We start from the raw sequence: 21506 nt of genomic DNA, 5'->3' as shown, positions 1-21506 counted from the left end.
TGTTTCTTGTTTATATTTAGTTTTAAAAGTGGAAAAAAACATATAATTGGGCGATTTGATGGACTCTTCATGCAGTGATTCATGAATTTCAGGCCAAGAGCTAGACCAATACACAGCATAGTGAGTTAAAAACAAAATGGAATGAGATTTCCTTAAATCACTGCATATCTCAGCATATGTTTGTTATATTATGGTAATATTTTCATGTGGGTGTAGTTTTATTTCATTTGGTTGTATAATGTGCTCAAACTTGTCTGGTATCAAAGTGAGAGTGAACATTATAGCGGAAATAAATGTGAAAATCTAAGTTATAACTTAATTTGTTTCCAAAATTAAAAATGAAAATGCATACATTTTCAAAAAAAATTATGCCATAAAACCAGGATCCCTAGCTATGCAGAACCATGCTTTTCCGTATGAGATTATCAAATTTGTTGTGCTCGTTTACTCTAGGCATTGCTCTGAAATTATACTGATATTTTGGTTTTATGTTTGTCCACAGGATGATTTGGTGTCACTAAAAGTGGTTAGTGTCCTGCATCATCTCAGCATCAAACGAGCCATTCAGGTGTTGCGAATAAATAATTTTGAGCCAAACTGTCTGCGTAGGAGGCCTTCTGATGAGGTAATATAAGATAATAGTTTGAGTTCGCCAAAATTGTATTCGGATTTACTTTGTATCAGATTTTCTGAATTGACATTTAATTATCGGTTGTACTTATTGTCATTAAAAAACAACGTTTCTTGTTCACCATGGGGTCAATGATGAAAGGAGATTGAGGCCACAAATCAACTGGGACAGAAAGCTCTACTCTGTGTACAATAGCAGTCAAATGGATTCTGCTCATATCATATTCAAATATCAAGATGGCAGGTTTGATAACTGGAAGAAAATTTGCCATTACTTATGAATGACTGATGCAAAGAAACGAGAAAATATGACTGTTCACCATTGGTTAATTTGGCTCTGGTTGTTTAATATGCACCATACTGCAGTGAGAAAGACTGCATCAAGAGACCGCAACACTGCTCTGGCTGCACGGTGAAGAACTTGTGAGTCAAATTAGATGCCAATTTATCGATGAAGACTCAAATTCAAACCATTGCTGATGCATGCTTTGGCCTGTTAAAAATGGTTAAAAAAATTCTCCCTCTGCTGCAGGTTGATTGCCGTAAAACTGTCATGCAAGCTTTGATCTCATCCAGGTTGGACTATGTCAACGTACTTTATGTAGGCTTACTGAAATGTCTACTCAATCGGCTGCAGGCTGTTCAGAACGCTGCAGCCAGAGCATTTCTCATGGTAAATCTTTGGTGGTCAAGCGCCGGGACACACTACGTGAGTAGCCGCCTGTGCTTTTTAAATACCAATTTTAATTTCAAGGGAGGTCATTGGTGCGGTATAAATTAGTGAAGTTCAAATGGTATTGGTGCAGTGTTAGTTATTCAAAGGTATGTATTATGAAATAGATGGTATTTTTATTTCTCCAAAATAGATTCTTGGTCTGCCAGGAGAAGGTGACTGAAGCCCAACCAATCTTTTTAATACATCTTGGATAATTCGTTCTTATTTTTTTCTTGCAGTTTTTTATTAACTTTCCATCAAGTACCCATAACAAAACATTGTGTTGTCTTTGCAGTCAATTCACAAGCAGTACTAAATCTCAATTACAAATAATCAGTACTTCCTCGCTGCCCCCACCAGTACAGTCTTTATTCAGCTATGTGTTTACCTATTACCCTAACATGTTGCCCCATTGTGCCTTTCACTGTGAGTTATCAGCTAGGGGATCTGCTATTCTCAGAACCATTCTCCTCATGTCGCCAGGTCAAATCAAATCAAAAGAGACTTTATTTCGGTTATATTTCAAACCATAAAAGTACACATATAAACAATACAATTAAAAACACATTGTTCACATTATTTCCACAGATTATATCCACAATAAAAAGTCATATTACACATGTCTCAGTAACAATAGATGAACGGGATAGCTGAAAAGTGCAAGAGTACAAAGTAAAGTGCAGAGGGCGAAGTTTATATAGTCCATAAACTAGCCAATTAGTCAGACAAAATAGAGCGGTCATTGGACCAGACAGAGTCTCAGTCTAACAGCTAGTTTTAAAAACGCTATTATTTGGAGAACACTGTCACTGTGCAAGAGCTGCAGATAAATAAGAGCTGGTCTGATTTGGTTAAAATTAAGTCTTCTTAGGAGGGCAACAAGATAACGTTGGCGGGAATATTCATAAAATTTACATAAAAACATAAAATGCAGCATATCCTGTGGAGACTTCCCGTCGCAGCCACAGGGCGCTGCAGACTTATTAAAAGTATCCGATTTGGGTCTGATTAAAAGATGATGAAAAATGTTAAATCTGAACCTTGACAACAGAAATTTTTCATGTGAGGTAAACGATCCTGTTAAATAAGGTTCCATGCTGTCACAGGTCTTTAACATCACATAATTCCTAACACTAGGCTTCAACAATTGCTCACTTTCTCTTTGGGCCAGCCTGTCATTACAAAATGCGTATTTAATGGCTGCTACATCACCCTTTACAATCCCACTAGGATGGTCAAACAGTTCTGGACGTCCCAGCCTTTCAAAGCAGGATTTTAAATATTTTAGCCAGGGGATACACATAGAATTGTCCTGAGATACAAGATCTCTTACAATCTGGTGAGTAAGAGGTATATCCTGATTTAACCACAGGTTAAGCCAACAAGTCAACGGCCTTAGAGCAACGTTGTCACATAAATACTGTGTCCCCAGTTCTTCATGGACTGCCAGATTAGAAGTACTGGCGGGCACACATAGGAGACGTTTTAGAAAATTATTTTCAGCGACCTGTCACTGTTCTCCTGTTGCATAGCCCCATAGCTCGCTACCATATACTGCTGTAGCAACTGATTTGGCGTTATATAACTTGACCATTGCACTAACTGGTTTCTTCCCCAGTTTCGTGGCAAAATTAAAAATGGATGCGTTGACCCTCGCCATTTCACTCTTTTTCTTGGCCAAGTGAGGGCCCCAACTGAGTTTAGTATCAAATAAAATGCCAAGATAAGAAAACGTTTCTGTAACCGGGATTGGCACATCATCAAGTTTAAACACAAAATTCTTTTTTGGTTGCCGGCCAACATGCATGATATATGATTTCGAATTGTTGACCAGTAAGTCCCTGTCGGTCATAAAAACATTAAAAGCATTTAAAAGCATCTGGAGTCCCCTCTCCGTTCTTGAAATTAAAACCGCATCATCTGCGTATAAAAGAACTGGAATGCCCCGCCTGCCCACTCTAGGACAGTCTGCCTGTACCTTCTGTAAAATAGCATCTAATTCATTTGTATAAAAATTTAAAAGAAATGGAGCGAGAATACATCCCTGGCGCACTCCCTTTTTAATATCAAACTTGCCAGTAGTGTCGCCATTCGCAGAGTATCTAACATTAGCACTAGTGTGACTGTGCATGTCCACCAGGAAGTCAACGATCCCTGTGTCCACTCCTCTCTCCCTCATGTACTGCCACAGCCTTCCCCTGTTAACACAGTCGAAGGCTGATGACAGGTCCATGAAGGCGAGATGCACAGTTCCCTTCTGAGCCACCGTGTATTTACTCAGGACGAGAAACAAGTTAAGACACTGGGTTGTGGTGGAACGCCCCACACAAAAGCCATACTGGGAGATCGACATGATGTTATTGTCGGTCGCCCAGCATGTTATTCTCTGCAACAGAATTCTCCCGATAATTTTAACCATCAAGTCAATTAATGAGATTGGCCGGTAACAATGGGGACTGCCCTTATCTCCTTTTTTAATACTGGCACAATAGTCGATAGTCCCCAAGCCAGCGAACAACCTGCCTTTGCAGCAGCATTAAACACTGCCACCAAGATAGGCGCCCAAAAACTTGGCTTAGACTTGAACAAGTCTGGGGGAATCCCATCAGGTCCGGGGGCCTTTCTTGCTGTCAGTCCTTCTATGGCCTCCAACACCTCCCTAATGTCAAATTCAGTTGTTCCTCCTATACCAGCAGTGACTGACTCCGCTATTACAGTTCCCTCTGAACAATACAGTTTTTTAAAGTGCTGCTCCCATTCCTCCTTAGTTATGCAGCAATCCAGGCCGTCACCTGGCTCTTCAGCCAGGAACGTTTTTTTAACTAATGCCCAGAACCTGGAGTTGCAATTAAGAGTGGATGGGTCCAGTATCTCACACCATGCCTCTTCTCTCAAAAACTCCTTATGGGTTTTAAGGACAGACTTATATACTTTGCGGCATACTCTAATATTCTCCTGGATTCTCGGGGAAGCTGACAATGCTAGCCTAAGATTCCGAGCCGCTTTAGAGCAGTCGTGGTTAAACCACCTTGGCCCACCTTTTCCCATACTCTTTTTAACTGGGACCATCAGCAGGTCTGACACCTTCCACGACAGATCTTGGTAAGCAGTTAAAACCTCCCGTGGCTCTGCCCCCTTCTGAGTACAGTTAACAATATCCTCTGTGAAATTTTCCTCAATGTTTTTATACAGAAGATCCGGGGTAACCATTGACCATTTAAGTCGCCGCCTCCCATCTGTGGTATTCAGCCTCCCAGCAGTACTCGTCTGCATTTCATTGGTGATCCCCAATCCCTTCAAATAAATTACAAGAGGGTTGTGATCACTAAATTCGTTTTTCTCAATATCGAAATATTCCAGGAAGGGCAACATTGTCTGTGATAGTAACATATGGTCAATGAATGTACCCCTGCCATGCCCCTTAAATGTAGGAGTTTCAAAACTTCTTAGGGGATCCCTGAGTATCATTGCCAAAGACAGATCAAAATTATCCAATAAAGCATTACACAGTTCTCCGTCCACTGTGTGTTCTAGATGTAGACCATTAATACGCTCACAGTGCAGGTCCGCTATACATTTCTTAAGTGTTTCACCACACAAATGCACATTAAAATCTCCCATGATCATTAGGTTATAACTAAAGTCCTTCATAGAAGTATTAATAAAAGCATGAAGTGCAAGTAGTTAATTAGATGCTGTAATATCATTAGTAGCATTATAAAAATTTACCAGACCAACTCTCCTGTTTTTACCATTTAAGACTACACCCTGCACACCTGATTGATATACATCATTTTTTTGAATTTTCGAGGTGACCAGAATAGAGACAAAAGTCACCAAGCCACCCTTTGGCCTGCCTCTAATTGATGGAGTAGCAGGTACATAAAAAGCCTTGTACCCTTCTAAAAACAAATCACACTCTACCAGCCATGTTTCCTGGAGACAAATAACCTCAAATTGTTGGATATAGGTGAGCCAGTTTACATCTGCCATTTTTGCAGCCAACCCCGCCACATTCCATGAAACAACATTCCTGCGTCCACCTTTGTCCTGTAAGTCCATAGTGGGTACTAGACCATCTAAGGTTACCATGTCCTGACCCACAGGTATCTCATGTCAATCACACATCTCTAGGCCTGATAAAAGCTCATACCTGTTCTGTGTGTTGACATTGAATCCCTGCTGATAGTTCCCAGCGAAATTAGGTCTGTTATGTATATTTGCAACATTTCCAGATCCACATGAATTTACAATATTAGACATAAAGCGCATGTCATTGACCGGGATCTGAATATCGCACAAGGGTATCGCAAGCCTTTGTTGGGGGCGGTTATTGCACAGATGTGCGTAGAAATACCCTAGCGGGCGTACACATATGCTGTCCTCTTTGTATATTAAAGAAGATGCTCTTAGAAGTGCCGTGGCCACATGTTGGGGGTGTTTAAAGTTCACCACGATACAATCTCCACTGCCTACTTTTTTAGATGGTCCCACCCAGTTCACCCTCCTTACCACCATTACCTGGTCTGAGTACCCAATCGGAAAGCCACCGTTTTTATTCAACCAGGATACTGTCTTATTTTTGAGCGAGGTGTGCGACTCACCATACGGTGAAGCAGGATGGGTACCAACAGGTGGAACATTGGTCAGAACCACCACAAATGGCGCACAATCCGGTGGTAGATTAAGGTAACGATTGCTTCTTTGGATACTTCTTTGGGGTCTAGAATCCGTTCTATTACAAACAATTGGATTCGGTTGTGACTGCAGATTTGAGGATTCCAGTTGAGCTGGGGTAATTAGTGTTATTGAGGGCCTGCTACTAGCGGTATTAGCCCCTACCACAGCATTGCTGGTATTCTGCTAGTTTTTACCTTGCACTACCGCTGCCTGCCTTCCTTCCCCCGGTTTGGCCCCTATACTTGTCGTTGCCCTTTGTTGAGGGGAGACCAGGCTACTAAGCCTAGCCACTTCCGTAACCAGGGTGTCAATCATGGCAACCAGTGATCTGAGTGACTCTTCTAACTTTGCCTCCAGTTTAGACTCCAGGTTTTTAATAAGAGTAGTAAACTGTTCAAAATGTATATTCAAATTAGAGCTACCTTCCTTATTCCCCGTGAATACGAAGGGATTAATCCCTGGGGCAGTATTAGTTTTTGGTTCTGCGACACCACCATTCTTTTTCTGCTTCCCCACCCTTTTTGACAATACTTTCCTACAGGTTCTCACCGGTCTTGTGCTAGATGGAACTTCCTCCCGCTCTTCACTAGATACATCATGATGGTCTAAATGTACCTCCGCCCTAACCACAATGGGTGTTGGAGGCACTTCACCAACTAACCCATCGCAGTTGGCTTCTATCACAACTTCCCCCACTGCCTGCGGGGGCTCTGCCGCACATATTGCGGTACTCCCCTTCCCCGGTGATGCACGTCGTTCACTGTTGATTTGGGAAACCTTTCTGACCATATAATTATTAATGGTATCAGGGCCAGTGGCAGGTTTGTCGTTTTTAGATTTAGACATCATGTGTCACGGATAGGGCAAAACGTAAATCAAAATATGTGGCAATATGAACACAGTAATTACGAAAATTAAGAAAAGTCTCACTTGATAGTTTCAAAATTAGGGTCGGTTCAAAAGGACCAGAGTGTCTGGCCCAGCCCAGCCTCCTCAGGCCTCTGAGGGCCACAGAGGGCCCGCTCTTGTCCCGGGCTTCTCCCCGGCGCCTCCCGCGCGCGACTCGCGGGGCGGTGTCGGCCTTTCAAGCGCCTCCGGGCGCTCTGCTCGCGTGACGGGCACGCCGCCCCAGAGGTTGCTGGGGGTTGTAGTCCCCGGGAGTCCCCCGGCGCTCCCTTCTGCCAGTTAGTTAATCCTGCCGTTCACCTCACGGCTCTGCCCGATGGCTTCCCGGCGTCTCCTCGCAGGGCAAGGTCGCTGGTCGGCTTTGTTCTGTCTGTCGCAGGTCTTCTGCTGCATGCCTGTGTGAGAAAGTGCTCTCTTTCTTGCATGGTATGCCCGCACTTTTTGCTGAATTGCTGATGTGCTTTGACTGAGTGTGCCCTGGGCTCCTGCTAATCAGGTACCCAGGGCCTGTGTTCCTTCCCTAAACCTGCATTGAAGCCTAAACCCAATTGGCATCTCTGGCCACATGTCAGCCCCTGGTAAATGGTACCATAGGTACCCCGGGCACTGTGACCAGAGAAGGCCCCTAGGGGCTGCAGCACTTATTGTGCCACCCTTAGATGCCCTGTGCCCTGGCACACGCACACTGCCTTTGCAGGCTGCGTATCTTGGTGCATAACAAAACAAAGAGTTGACATGACACACATCCCTGTGTGCCATTCCCACAAAACACTTCCCTGGCATACATCAGTCACCCCTCTAGCTGGGTGCCCTATGCCAGTGGTGAGGGTCCAGTTGCATGAGCCCTGTACCCCTACAGTACCAAGGTCCATTCCTGGGGACTGTAAGTGCAGTGCTGCCATTAAGAGTATATGGTGCTGGGAGTTTGTCATTACGAACTCCACAGCACCATAATGGCTACCCTGTAGACTGAGAAGTGTGGTATCAAACTTCTCAGCACATTAAACCCACACTGATGCCAGTGTGGGGTTTAATGTAAAATGCACGACAGAGGGCATTTCAGAAATGCCCCTTGAAACTCAACCAACTCCCAGTGACCTGACTGAGTGGCTGCCTAGGCTGCCACACCACCAGACATGTTCTGGACCCCTGGGTTGAGAGCTTGCTGCTCTCAGGGGCCTGAAACAATGCACATCCTGGGAAGAGGTGCCAAGCCTCCTCCCCCAGGATGGGCAGGGTTCACAAAGGAGAAGCTTCAAAGACATACCGCCTTTGTGAACCTCTCCAGACCACTTGCAGCAACTGGTCCTCACTGAGTCTACCCCCCACTATGGGCGGGAGACGCGGCGGGAAAAACAAAGAGGCCAACTCCACACCTATGGTAGGGTAGGCATGGGTGAAGCACAACTTTGGTCCCCGCCATCTTGAGGATGGGGTGACCCAGCCAACCAGGGACAGGCTCCTGCCCCCCTCCCACTGGAGAGTACCAGAATGGGGGGTGTACCCACCGCAGGGAAGGGACCCATTGGTCCCTGTACTTTACCTACCTATAACACCCCTAAATGTAGTATTTAGGGGCGCACTGAACCTTCCTTCCTGAGTTCCAGCAACCACAAGAAATGAAGGACGAGAAGCCATGCAGAGCTAACAAGAGGACGACACCCACTGACTTGGCTCCAGCCCTACGGGCCTGTCTACCCTCGAACCTGGTCTTGCGAAACAGCCAGCAACCTCAAAAACCCCGGAGGACCTGCCTGCATTCATTTTCAAAGCTGTTTCTCCCGTGAACACCGGACATATTTAAACTGCAGCTTCTTGTGCCAGCCAGAAACCGCAAATCCAGCCCACTCTGCACCCGCCGAGTCCGGCTCGTGTTTGAGTGAACAAATACCACAAGGAGGTCCCCCCGGCGATCCTGACCCGCGATCCGGCAACCCCTGACCTGCCTCCAAACCAAAAACCACAGTACAGAGATCTGGGCCTAAATCCATCGTTTTTTTGCACTCCACACCACTCCTGGTCCTCGGAAGCTTGTTTCCGTTCCAGGGAAGGCATGGCTTGGTAGTTCGGGCTGGACTGTTCCCATGAGGCACAGGGTGTGGATTGCAAAAAAACTATGGAATTGGGCCCAGATCTCTGTACTGGGGAAAATGCATGACATTGTTCTGCATTCTGTCATCAACTGTGGTTTTTGCATCAAGCCTCCAAACGACACCTGGAACCTCAATTCAGAGGACCCCACCCTACCGCGACCAGAGCTGGTAAGAAAATCCAACGTCCAAAGGCACCCCTGAACCAGACGCCCAACGGCCTTGTGTGCCCAACCCAGCGGTGCCTAACCATCCCTCTACATCCCAACTTACCCCTCGAAGTGGTGGTCATTCCTGGAAGATTCTCGTCCCCGAGCCTGCAGTGTTTCTTTGTTCCGGAGAATCCCCATTGAAATCAACAGGGCACCCGACCTCAAAACAGCACCCTGCACCCAGCTGCCCTAGCGCTGCTGAGGGTGCCCCTTTGTGCTAACTTGGTCCGCACTTGCCCTGAGCTTAACACTAGGAGCTTTGCTCCCACAACTTTGTGGCCTGCTTGCCAGCCACCACCAACTGGAACCCCCCTATCCTCTGTAGGATAACATTGGTTCTCAACACTCTGCACCCGGCTGCCCGAGTGCCGCTGAGGGTGCAACAACAGTGCATCACTGATCCTGTGAGACCCCTGAGTCTAACCCCAGAACCCTAACTCAAAAGACCGATTACTTACCTTGAAACGGATAACTCATTTTTCCTCTCAGGATAACATTGACACTTTTTCTCCCAAAAAGTTTCTAATTGTCGACTTTTGAAGACTACAAATATTCCTTAAAAATCAGCCGAATAACCAACACGCATTTTCTCAACTGTTTTCCAGAAATGTCCCTGTGCTGAATCTAGGTATCCAGCTGAGTAAGAAAAAGTATCAATAACCTAACTTACCTGCTAAGTGAATTTCCTCCCATAGAATAACATTTATGATTCTATGTGAAAAAGTTTCTAAGTGTCGACTTTTGAAATGCAATAATATTCTTTAGAAATCGTACCTTTAACCAAAACACATTTACTCGCCTGTTTTCAGGAAATGTCCCAGGGCTGAATCTAGGATCCAGTCCTGTGTTAGCAAAAGTAATCTGAAAAGTAATTAACTGCATTTTACTTAAAAAGCCCATTCAATTGAATGTACTATACCTACAATGTGTTGCAAACTGCCTACTTAAAACTGTAACCAAAACCAATACAAGTTACACTGCAATTTTAAACTGTGTTCATACAAGTAATTTACTACTGAAAAGTATTTTTATGTTTAGCTGTACCAGGCTTGATTGGTTGTAGAAATAAAACAAACAGTATATTTTTTTATACAAAACATTTGCCCTAGAGTTCAGTTCTTGAGTGTGTGGATTCATTTGCTGACTGAGTGTGTACATCAAATGCTTTATCATGTCCTCTGATCCTGCCTTACTGCTTGACCAAGCTACCGCTTTAGAGAGTAAGGTTCTATCTAACTTTAACCTCTGCCAAACCTCTGGAGACCCTTAGACTCTATACACACTGTACCTCACTTTGGTGCAGTATATATAGAGCCAGTTTCTTACAGCCCGACCCTGCGGTGCGCTTAAAGTGGTTTGTCCACCAGTGGCCACTCCTGTAAGTCACGTCTCCAAGCCGAGACCTCTGGCTGCCTGTAAACTGATTGTGATGCAGCGTCTTGCCAGTACCAACCCCAGCGCAAAAATTCTTGTTCCCCCGCGAGAGCACTTCTAGGAACACAGTTTCATAATTTGCGGCAGAAGGCCCCTGTTGTGTGACAAAAGCATGATAACTGGCCAAACTAGTCCAGAACCATTATAAATGGCAACATGTGGAAGAGGAACCTGGGCATAACTTGGAGAGTCTGAGAGGGTTCAGGTAGGTTTCATGTAGGTAGTTAAATTGTATGAGTTTAAAGCAGGTGGTGGGGGGCCCAAACCAGACGTGCTCTCAGGCTTTATGCCACTCAACCTGTCAGTTCTTCCCCACAGTCTTTTTCCCACATCTCTCTCTAGGGTCTGTTGTTCCTCCAAACCCCCCCCCCCATCCCTCCCCAAATTTGTGAGTAGGTCAATAGGGAGGTGCTTTATGAGTCACCTGCAGCCCACCAGGTCCCCCAATAGTTGCAGCACCACATGCAACCTGGGGTGCATCCGGAAATGTTGCACAGACTCCCAAGGCTGTGTGTGACAGCCAGTCGTGCTGTAAGAATTGACCCTGGCCAATTCCAAATTGCTGGTCAAACGTAATGAACCATTTGTTGACAAATAGGTCTTCAGCTTCCCTTCTGCCGTCACTCGAATGACATATTATGTAAAAGGACAGAGAATGTTCCATGTGTCCAGAGGGGAAAATCTACAGCATAGGGCTTCCTACACAGTTCCACAGCTACTACCCTGTCCCAGACCCTAACCATTTGACGCAGCAAGAAGGGGTGGAAATCTAGGACCATGTTCCCCAGCATAAGGCTAGGTATTTCCTATCCTTAGGCAACATTATGATAGTCGCTGATCTCATACTCTAGGAATTCTCCTATGTCTCCCCCGTTACCATATATACCTCCAGCGGTTTCTTCAGTGCTCTAAGCAGCAGCTGGTACACCTCTGTTGCTGTGTAGAGGTGTCCTCTCCACTGCCTTTCTAAGTGTGTAGCCTAAGCTCTTAGTAATTGTGTCTCTTGTAGGAGTGCCACGTGCACCTTGTACGTCCATTGTTAGTAGTAAACACAACATCTCTTCATGCATTATTCAGGCATCAGAAATTCCATGTTACTAGTGTCCTGTTCATTGTACACATAAAGAATTTGCAAATAACCCTCCAGTGCGGGGGGGGGGGGTGGTGTGAGAGGAAACTCACCTGTACAACCTTGGCCCACATACCTGATACTATTTCCTAGGCACTGCCTGTGCATATCTTTTGCTGTTCCTGAAACACCGGTTCCCCCCCCCCCCCAAAAAAAAACACCCTTCCTCGCCTCCTTCTCCCTGTGCAGACATACCCCTGTCCCCAACTGGAACTCCTTTCAGATGTAACATCTAGGAATACAATTGAGAATCTCTGAATACCAAAACCCTCCCTCCCGCTAGTAACTAGGTTTTAACATAACGTTTACACCACTCATTCTGTCGCTCTTTGACCTGATAACCAGAAGTCATAGCTTATCACAAGCGCCCCACCCCCACATGCCTGTTATTCCTGCTGATGCTTGTCCTCACATGGAGTGGCCCCCATTCGTACAGCGGTGTCTAAATTGGTGCCTCCTATTTCACTTCCCTGTCTCCAGTCACCTCTATCAAATTCCCTCCAGCCTCACCCAAGTGGGGAGACTCAAGGTATCACAATACTCCATCTCCTCAGTTTGTTCCCCCACAATCTCCTCTTGTCCCCTCTTGTTCATGCCCGGTGTCCTGGTCTGGAGGGCTCTTGCCCTCCAGTGTGGAGTCATAAATTCTGCCCATCATGCCGTCAGGGCGAATTGTGATTCTTGGAGACCCCAAGCCGGCCACCCCTCTGGCCCCTGGAGTGCTTCTGGTTATTGCTGTTCACTGTTGGCCACTGCAAGCCCTGCTCAGCTGCTCTTCGAGAGTTGAGAGCTCTTTGGCCCTGGCCCAGCCTTATTCCATACTTCCAACCTTGTCTCCTTAGCGATGTCAAAGAAGTGGCTTTTACCTTGGGATATCATTTTGAGGCTTTTTGGGAATCGATCAGTCAATCATTGCATTTATAGAGCCCACTACTTACCCGTGAGGGTCTCAAGCGCTGGGGGGTGGGGGATGCTGCTACTGCACGAGGAGCCAGGTCTTGAGTATTCTTCTGACGGTCAGCAGGTCTTGGGTCAGTCGTAGGTGGGTGGGGAAGGTGTTCCAGGACCTGGCGGCGAGGTGGAAGAACGATCTGCCGCTGGAGGTCGCTCTTCGGATGCGGGGGACTGTGTCGAGGGTGAGGTCTGCGGAGCTGGCGGGTGGGGGTGTAGAAGCAGAGTCGGCAGTTGAGGTACGCTAGTCCGGTGTTGTGGAGTGCCTTGTGTGCGTGGGTGAGGAGCTTGAAGGTTATCCTCTTGTTGACGGGGAGCCAGTGCAGGTCTCTCAGGTGGGGTGTGATGTGGCTACGGCGAGGGATGTCCAGGATCAGGCGTGCGGAGGCGTTCTGAATGCATTGAAGCTGCTTCAGGAGTTTGGCCGAGGCTCCTGCGTAGAGGGCGTTCCCATAGCAACATATATTGAAAATTCATTTCTCACAATTGATTCCACCTCTAGTAGGATTTGCATTGTGATTGAACTTTCCTAGTATAGTCCAGGTTGATGGAGATAGCATTATTCTCAAATGCCAAACATTCAGAATGCAGTCCCGGTCCCTGTAATGAAGGATTCTGGTAATCATGACCCTGGGACCGAACCCCCTGGGGGGCTTGGGGGGGTCAGTGTCCTGTGGGCCCACTCCAGCACAAAAAAATGCAGTGAGGCCTTTTCATTTCAGCACATCATATACCCGTAGCTCCAGGAATAGCATGGCATTGGCTCCTCTGCTTACTTTGTGAAACCCAGGAATCACAGGTTTTTTCGGCGGGAAAATGTTTCCACGTATTCTACCCTTCCACCCAGTTGAGCAACAGAGAGGTCGCCTGGGTCTTTCTACTGTGTTAACTTTCAGCCACATTACAGAGGTCCGTGCAGAACCGGTTCACATCAATTGCAATTTCTGCTATTCTCCTCTACAGCGCCTCATGAGAGTTCTAAATAGCCTCTCTAGAGGGTTCCTCGTGGGCATCCCCCTGTTCTTGCCTCCTTGGGGTCTCAGACTCTTGTGCTGTTAATGTCTATATATTGCATTATTGTGTTTTGTTGTGGGTTAGGGGCCATGTCCTTGCCCATGTTTTCTCCAGGGAATGTGCTGTGACCACAGTCTAATATGCCCAACACCTTTCCATGCTGGGTCTGGTGTATCAGGCTCCTCCCCTTCCCAGGTATAGCCCTTTTGAATAGTCATCCAGGATACTAATGCAGCAGAGTTGGCGACTATCCTTATTACATTTGGGCCCCTGTGTCATCCTAAGCATCATTAGTGTGTCTTTCCCTCTCACCCAAGCCCCTGATCTGCGGCCTTACCAGTCTCTGCTCCTGCTCCGGTTCATCAGCTCACAGATCTTCCACGGTGCTGTGTCTTTTCCCCAGTCCTCTGTTTTTGGCCGGCAGGCACTACATATACTGTGGCACAGGCATGCAATCCCTGCAAGTAAAACCTCCTGTGAACTCAGCCAGTCCAGCCGCCCGTCGCCTCTCTGGTCTCCAGTCCTGTATCTCTCCACTCAGGGGGCACTTCTTTTGAGGACAGCCTCGCCATTTGCACTGCACCATCATCCAGGATCCTCTGCCCTGGCAAATGGCACAGCACTGTGAAGCTTCTGTGTCCCCCATTGGAGTCTCCAGGTGCCCGGATTCACTGGCTAAGCACCATGTTCTTCCAGCAGCACCGCTGCACTCTCTCGCTCTGCTTTTCTCCCAGCCCCTTCCTGAATCTGAGCTTTACTCCAGGGCCCTCGGCAGGATGACCGCAGCGTGTTCCTCCAACTTTGCATCTGTCCCATGAGTCTGGCCTCTCTCCAGCTCATGGGATGAAGGTGGGTCTCCCTCTGGTAGACCACAGTCCCACTGCATCCTCAGAGGAGTGTGAGGTGGCATACGTGTTTCTCATCATTCCGGTCTCCTGGCCCTGCCCAGCATCACTCTTCACTGAGGCCAGGACACTCAACCGTACGCTTTCAGGCCCTAGCTGCAGGGTTCGTACAGCCCCGCCTCACCCAAACAAGAGATGGGCCCCAGATCATTGGAATCCCGCCCCTCATGCCTCCGGTCCAGCTACACAGGAGGGAAGCCACACCCTAGTGCCCTGCGGCTCCAGTGTCCCATAGACCAGATGCCCCCACCCCCATAGGAACAGGCCGAATTCAGGCCTCACTGTCGTCCTCATCCCACCTCTGGCGATTGCGGTTTCAGCGCCAACAGGATGTTTGGTGCCACACTGATACTCATCCAGGGCCTATTTATACCCCCAGTGACATACTTATCGGCATCTGCCAGGTTGCATTACAAAGGATTTTGCTCGGCTGCAGGAGTGGATAACATTAGTCTACTTCTCCATCTTGCTAGGCCACCCTCGCCCAGATTGTCCTTTTGTGCAGTTAACATATTAATGGATTTTTCACCATACCCCTTTCTACAGGACAGTAATAATTTGTGCTTCATAAACTCTACCAAAATATTGGTGTGAAGAGGATAGGGAGCAGAACACCTGCATACAGTACAAATGTGTGTGATGTAACAATGGATTCTGATTAATACATCTAAATGTAGATTTCTCACCTTTAGAATGTTCCCCAAACGCCAGACTGGATCTAGAAACTTTTCATAGCAGCTCTACTATGTGGCTTACTTTGGCTCCACATAAGCTTTGTTCTCCCATGGAAGTGATCAACCGTAGCCGCATAGAAGGGCCACCACTAGGTGCTGAAATCTGTTGTTTTTTTACTGGGCCTTTGAACGCAGTTCTGGATCTCCGCTCCCACTTTTGTCGGTCTTCAATGACTTCCAATTAAAATCGAGTGTGCAGAGAAATTGTCCTCTCCTAAAACTGCAGGCTTCAAACTATGCAGTGACTACCCAAAACAGATGTCAATAACGGACCCACATCAGCTGTGCCTTTTACTTCTGAGCTTGGGCCACAACTCCCCTTTGTGCAGTAACTCTGCCTTTATGCTCCCGAATTGATGCGGGACCTTGAAGCGAAGCTGTATGTCTTTGAACATTGAAATAAGTCTACGTTCCTCGTGCAAGTCCACCTTCTGCTTCAAGTTGGGGATATGGACCTGCTCCTGCTCTCAAGGTCGATCCCAAGACAGATCCTCATCGAAGTCTAAACCATCAGGTTAGTCAAAGTTTGAGTTGAAGTCAAAACAAAATTAAGTGAGAGTCGACCTAATCCACCATTATTGAAAGAGAAGTCGTGACAATGTCAATACCAGCTTTAGGAGTCTATTTCAGCTTTCCCCGATGTGTCAGAGTTCCTCGGTCTATCATTGATTCTGCAGCAAGTCAAGATCTTTAAGAAAGCTATGCTTTGTATTGTTGGTACTCTTCCAGCTCCCTTTGGCTTCAGAAGGTTGTCTGGGTACCCAGATGATGTCACTGGGCACAAGATTTGTGTATTGATGGGATACCTCTAATCCGGAGGTGATTCGGAGTTCATTTTGACACCTCTTTTCCTCTTTTTCCTTTGCTTTCCAACAATTATCATATACACAGCATTTGTTTGAGCTGTGATCCTCTTGAGATTATCATCCAGAGGTTATTATTTCAGTTGTGTAGTTTCTTTATTGTGGTTGCAATGATATGAATTTGGGGGATTGAATTCCTACAAGACTTTACACCTCCCTCAGACCCTTCTATTTTGTACACAGAGATGTGTGCCATGTCGACTCTTCACTTTGTTATGCACCAAAAACGCAGCCTGCAGGGCAGTGTGCGAGTGTAATGGTACAGGGCCTCTAAGGGTGGCACAATAAGTGCTGCAGCCCTTAGAGGCTTTCTCTGGTCACAGTGCCCTGGGTACCTTTGGTACCATTTACCAGGAGCTGACCTGTGGCCAGAGATACCAATTGGGTTTAGGCTTCAATGCAGTTTTAGGGAAAGAAAATAGACCCCTGTGTACCTGATTAGCAGGAGCCCAGAGCACACTCAGACAAAGCACATCAGCAACTCAGCAAAAAAATAGGCGTAACCATGCAGAAAGAGGGCACTTTCTCACACCGATCTCCTCTCGCTACCATACAGGAGGTTTAGACAGAAAGACTAATAACATTTGAAGGGTCTTCTACACGAAGTGCTGGAGTTACCAACAATGAAATGGAACTCGTACCTGTTGAAAGCAGAAATCAAACACAGATCTCCGTTCGGTCGAATATCGACATGTATGTAAATATGCCTTAAACGAGTCATGTGCCAGCTCAGCAAAACCTGCTGAGGTACCAAAGATAGATCGAACTGCATCTGGCTATTTCATCGATTTTGACACCTTCTCTCTGGATCCAAGTGAACCTGAGTACTACCAGGTCCAGTTTCCCGCAAAAAACAACTTCATGATTTCTATCTTTGGCTGAAAAAGACTTACCTAGGTTCACCCTGGCTACAGCTTTGGATAGCACTTAGTCACTAAATATATCCAGAGGACTAGGAACAGTAGACCGTCTTTTTCTTACTACTGAATGGACATTATATCCCAGAATGCTCTGCAGCATTGCATGTAAACTTGGTCCTGAAACCACATACGTCATCTCATCGTGAAGAAAGAGACATGTCCTTTGTTAACATTACAGCAGTTCCCGTTCCTGAAGGAATAGTTTGGGATAGGGTTTCATATGATGTATTTGGTCCCACTGAACCTTTGAAAATACTACATGTATTTTAAAATTTCTTTGAATGATATCATCACATACATTCTCTGACAATTGGGATTTTGAAACGTGAAATAGTATGCTGTCTGCTTTAAAACAATCTGCTTCGTTTTCAAAAAATGAAATGTATGATGATACGTCTGATTTTGACACATTGTATTGTTACCAACATTATGGTCATAATTGTTTGCATAAAACAAGTGCCCACGTAATGTTTTCCCATACCACCAATTAAAACGTTGCCCAACACCACCGAAAGGTAGTTCACAAAAGTTTTCTTTTTTTTCTGAGTTTAATACATCTGTTCCTCGCTCATATTACTATAAGCTTGCACCTACATCTGTGAAGAAAAATATGCTTACTAACACAAAACAGATATACTCTACATCCTTTATTTCCCACCTGTCTGAGCAAGGTTTCGACTTATGGAATAACACTATAGACATGAAATCAGTCTGCGGTCTAAAGAATGGCAGGTTCATGGAACTGAGGCACTGTTCAGAGCATGCCTCATTCCACAGCAGATTATTTTCCTGAACGACACTGTGCAACAGGCTTCCTGTCTTGGGTTAGCCAAGATCAAGAACTTGAACACACCTCGTATTCCCTCTCTTTCACAGTTTGAGTGATGGCAAAATGTCATGCATAATGTAAGCTAGCTTACCTTCATACAATTCATGAGACCCAAATTAGAAGGGTTGGTTAGTCTGGTCTATGAACACAAATAGATGTCAGTCCAGATTCAAGGGTACCACTGAAGGTTTTAATATCCATAGGCCTGACCTACGCAATGTACAATGAGAACATCCGGGGGTGGTGACGTCATACAGTGTTGGGAAGTTATTCTTATACATTGCTTTTGCTTATACATTGTGTTTTCTGTAATAGGTATAATGGAACAGAATTTGTCCATCTTACAACACGGACAATCGCAGTTACGATCCTTTCTATTATTAAGCTGGACGCTACAATCATTGCTCTCTGGCTATGTGCCCTGGTGATATATTAACAGTACGTCTCTATTTTCTGCATATAATCTATCAGAAAGACCGATGAGAATGGCACAGAGATGCAAAGTGTACAATGCTGCACATTGAAAAATTAGAACAATTACCTTTCACTGTGGCAAGGATCATCGCCCACAGAATGGTTAATGGATGGCCATATAAGGTTCACAGTAACAATTTTCCAATTTCAGCACTGCCTATAATACCACCAGGTAGAAAGATATGAATCAATGGGTAAGGACTTCCTCCAGGAATCTTGGGAATTATTGTATAGATTTAGATGCGGAATGGGGACACTGAAGTCTTTCTCAGCGGTACAGACTGCGAGACTTCATTAAGTGGGTCTCCAATTTGCCTGGATATTGTGCATCACAGAGCCTGTAATGGTTCAGTTGCAAACTTATTCTGTCATTTAAAGGGCTCCCCAGCTGCCGTGGTTAATCCAGTTTTCAGGTTGCTCTTGAATGGGAGTTACTTAATGCTGAATGATCAAGGTTGTTGTGGGATGTTTCCAGGCATCGCATATCTAGTCACAGTAAGTTCCAGGGTTGCTTGTTATCTGCATGTATTATTTCCACCGACACAGTCAGTGAGGCGCCGTTATGACCTTTGTTGAATGTTTCCTTTATATGGTTTGATTCTCCTAGCTTACTGAAAGCCATGCTTTTACAGAAGGATTTGCCCTTAACCTCAACGCGAGAAACTTTTGATCTTCAGGTTGCAAGGTCCTCACCTGAGAGACAGGCACTAGTACGAACTAACTCCCCTTTACTTTTCGGAGAAATGGTACAGCATATCTTTAACATGTCTGATACAAAGGGTATAGTACACCTATTTAAGACCCTAGGTTATGGACTGTTAAGAACCTTTCAGACAGTCTTTGGAGTGATTCCAACTTTCATACACTCCTTATTAGGAATCTTTTTTGGAGGGCTTCCGTTAATCCTGCTACTGGTGGAGGGCACCCTTATTTTAATTTTTCTGCTACGCAATGAATGTCCCATCACCAAAGAGATGGAAAAACGCTTTTGGAGTGACGTTTCTGTGATCGCATGATACTCCATCTGGGCAAACCTCAACTTCTGGAGATAAGGGAGTCTTGGTTCCTATCATTCCGACCAGTCTGGGTTGACTGCTCTGCCTGTTCTCCGCTGCTTACTCTACGGATAAGAATGTGTGTTGGACCTCTGTCTAAAAATTCCATCAGTTCCTCCTCCGGATGTGGATGTTTTGCTGGACCCATTAAATGCCTACGCAGTACAGTGTCCTCCGCATATTCTCATGTAGATGTCTGCATTCTTGGAGCGACCATGGGATGCTTCAGCTCCTGTTAGATTGTACATTGGCTCTACTACAGGCACACAGGCTTTGGATGTTTCAAATGCTTCTCTAGCATCGGCTGTGAGAACTGAAGATCACCTTTGCTCGATTGACCTGATCTGTGAGGCGTTACAGGGACTGTCGTCTTCGAAGGCAAGCAGCAGTTATGTTACGTCTCCCACACAGAACACATCCACAATTGGCTCTGTGTGCTGAGAAAATGTGGCCTTTTTTGCTAAACAACCGAAATTGGAATTTTACAACAATTTTTTTTTCACTCGCTCTTACTGAGCACTATGGCTTTCAGATGTACTCAGTTGCTCTAACTATATATGAACATATTTTAAAGGACGTGTAGAACTTTTAAATAAATGTAAAGGACTTATAAAGGTTTTTTTTAATAAACATATTTTATTGACTTGTAAAGGTACCATCTGGGCAGTAGCCCGACATTTACATGTTGAAGACAGGATAATGCCAAAGCACCAAGCCTATAAACAACATTGACTACAAATGCCTCTATAACAACTAAACTTTGCGCAGACAGTTCCATTTCCCATACCGTACAAGTGCGTGGATGAGTACCCGTGTCAGTAACAGTAAGAATGCTGTGTACAGTGCAACGTGGCCAAAGACTTATGAGGAAGCTTAGTCATCAAGGGGTCTGGGAAGGAAGGGGGGGGGGAATCCTATGTTTCTGGGGGCAGCCACACGCCTGGAATACCGCAATCTCCGCACCCAGGCATCTATCCAGGTCTTTTCTCCATTTCCCTAGCATCGGGGGTGGGGTAGTCCCTTTCCACAACTGAGCAATATCACGCTTAGCAATAGGGAGGACCTGGAAGAGTAGATGTTGTTTATATATGTCCTTCCCCATACCATCAGTACTGTGTAGTAAAAATATTCTAGGGTCATGTGGGAGATTCTAGGACAACATCTCTCCTTGACAAGCCGAAACGTTACGCCAAAAGGGCTGTATACCCGTGCAACTCAAGACAGTATGCGTAAATGTTCCCTCAACTTTTTCACAACGTAAGCACTAGGGAGTTGGGATAAGCCCCATCTTCCAAAGACGGAGTTGCGTATAATAAACTTGATGAATATATTTGAATTGGGCAAGATGGTATCTAGAGGACACTGCTGCTCCTCGGGGGCAAGCTATAGCTTCAGCCCAGTCGTCATCAGTTAGATCTGGTATATTGTCTTGCCATGCCCTTCTGGTCTTCTAGAATGTCGTGGTGGAGTGAGTTGTCAACGTCTGATAAATCTGTCGGATTTTATGGGCTCCCAAATTTCCCATGAGGATGCGGCCCTCAAGAGGGTGAAACTCAGGAAGATTGTCCAGGGTGAGAAGCCTGGGGCTAAGCGCATGACGCAGTTGGAGATATTTGTAAAATTGTGTTTTATGTAGTTGGAATTTTTCCTGTAACTGTTGAAAGGACTTTATGGTAGTGCCCCTCATTACATCTCCAAGTGTAGATATGCCCACCAGGTCCCACCCGCGGAATCCGGGCAGAGCCGCCATTAGGCACAGGTAGGTGCTATACCATAAGGGAGATGCCTGGGTCAATCCCCTGTGCCACCCCATCTGCCGGCCGATATATCTCCAGAGCCAAACCATCATTCTGCTAGCTGGCAGCAGGAAATCTAGTCTCTGTGCACTGTACAGCAGCTGATAAAGGGGAACACCCTCCCTCGCTGCATGCTCTAGTGCGAACGCCGGGTCCATTAGTGTATTAT

At 45.8% G+C, this 21506-nt stretch overlaps 1 protein-coding gene across 30 annotated transcripts in view; it reads left to right on the top strand.

Moving 5' to 3' along the window:
• The window catches only part of PPFIBP1 (PPFIB scaffold protein 1), a 1004279-nt gene that overhangs the window by 844208 nt on the left and 138565 nt on the right, over positions 1 to 21506 (top strand). For all 30 annotated transcript variants that reach the window (XM_086920149.1, XM_086920163.1, XM_086920158.1 and 27 more), the window contains one exon: positions 503 to 625. In XM_086920149.1, coding sequence (XP_086776275.1) covers positions 503 to 625 — 123 coding nt within the window. The remainder of the gene's footprint in view (positions 1 to 502; positions 626 to 21506) is intronic.

Source organism: Lissotriton vulgaris, chromosome 1_1, assembly GCF_964263255.1.
Source record: "Lissotriton vulgaris chromosome 1_1, aLisVul1.2, whole genome shotgun sequence".
In the NCBI taxonomy this organism is placed as follows: Eukaryota; Metazoa; Chordata; class Amphibia; order Caudata; family Salamandridae; genus Lissotriton; species Lissotriton vulgaris.
Note: the sequence above shows the minus strand (reverse complement) of the source record. Positions and strands in the feature narration are given on the sequence as shown.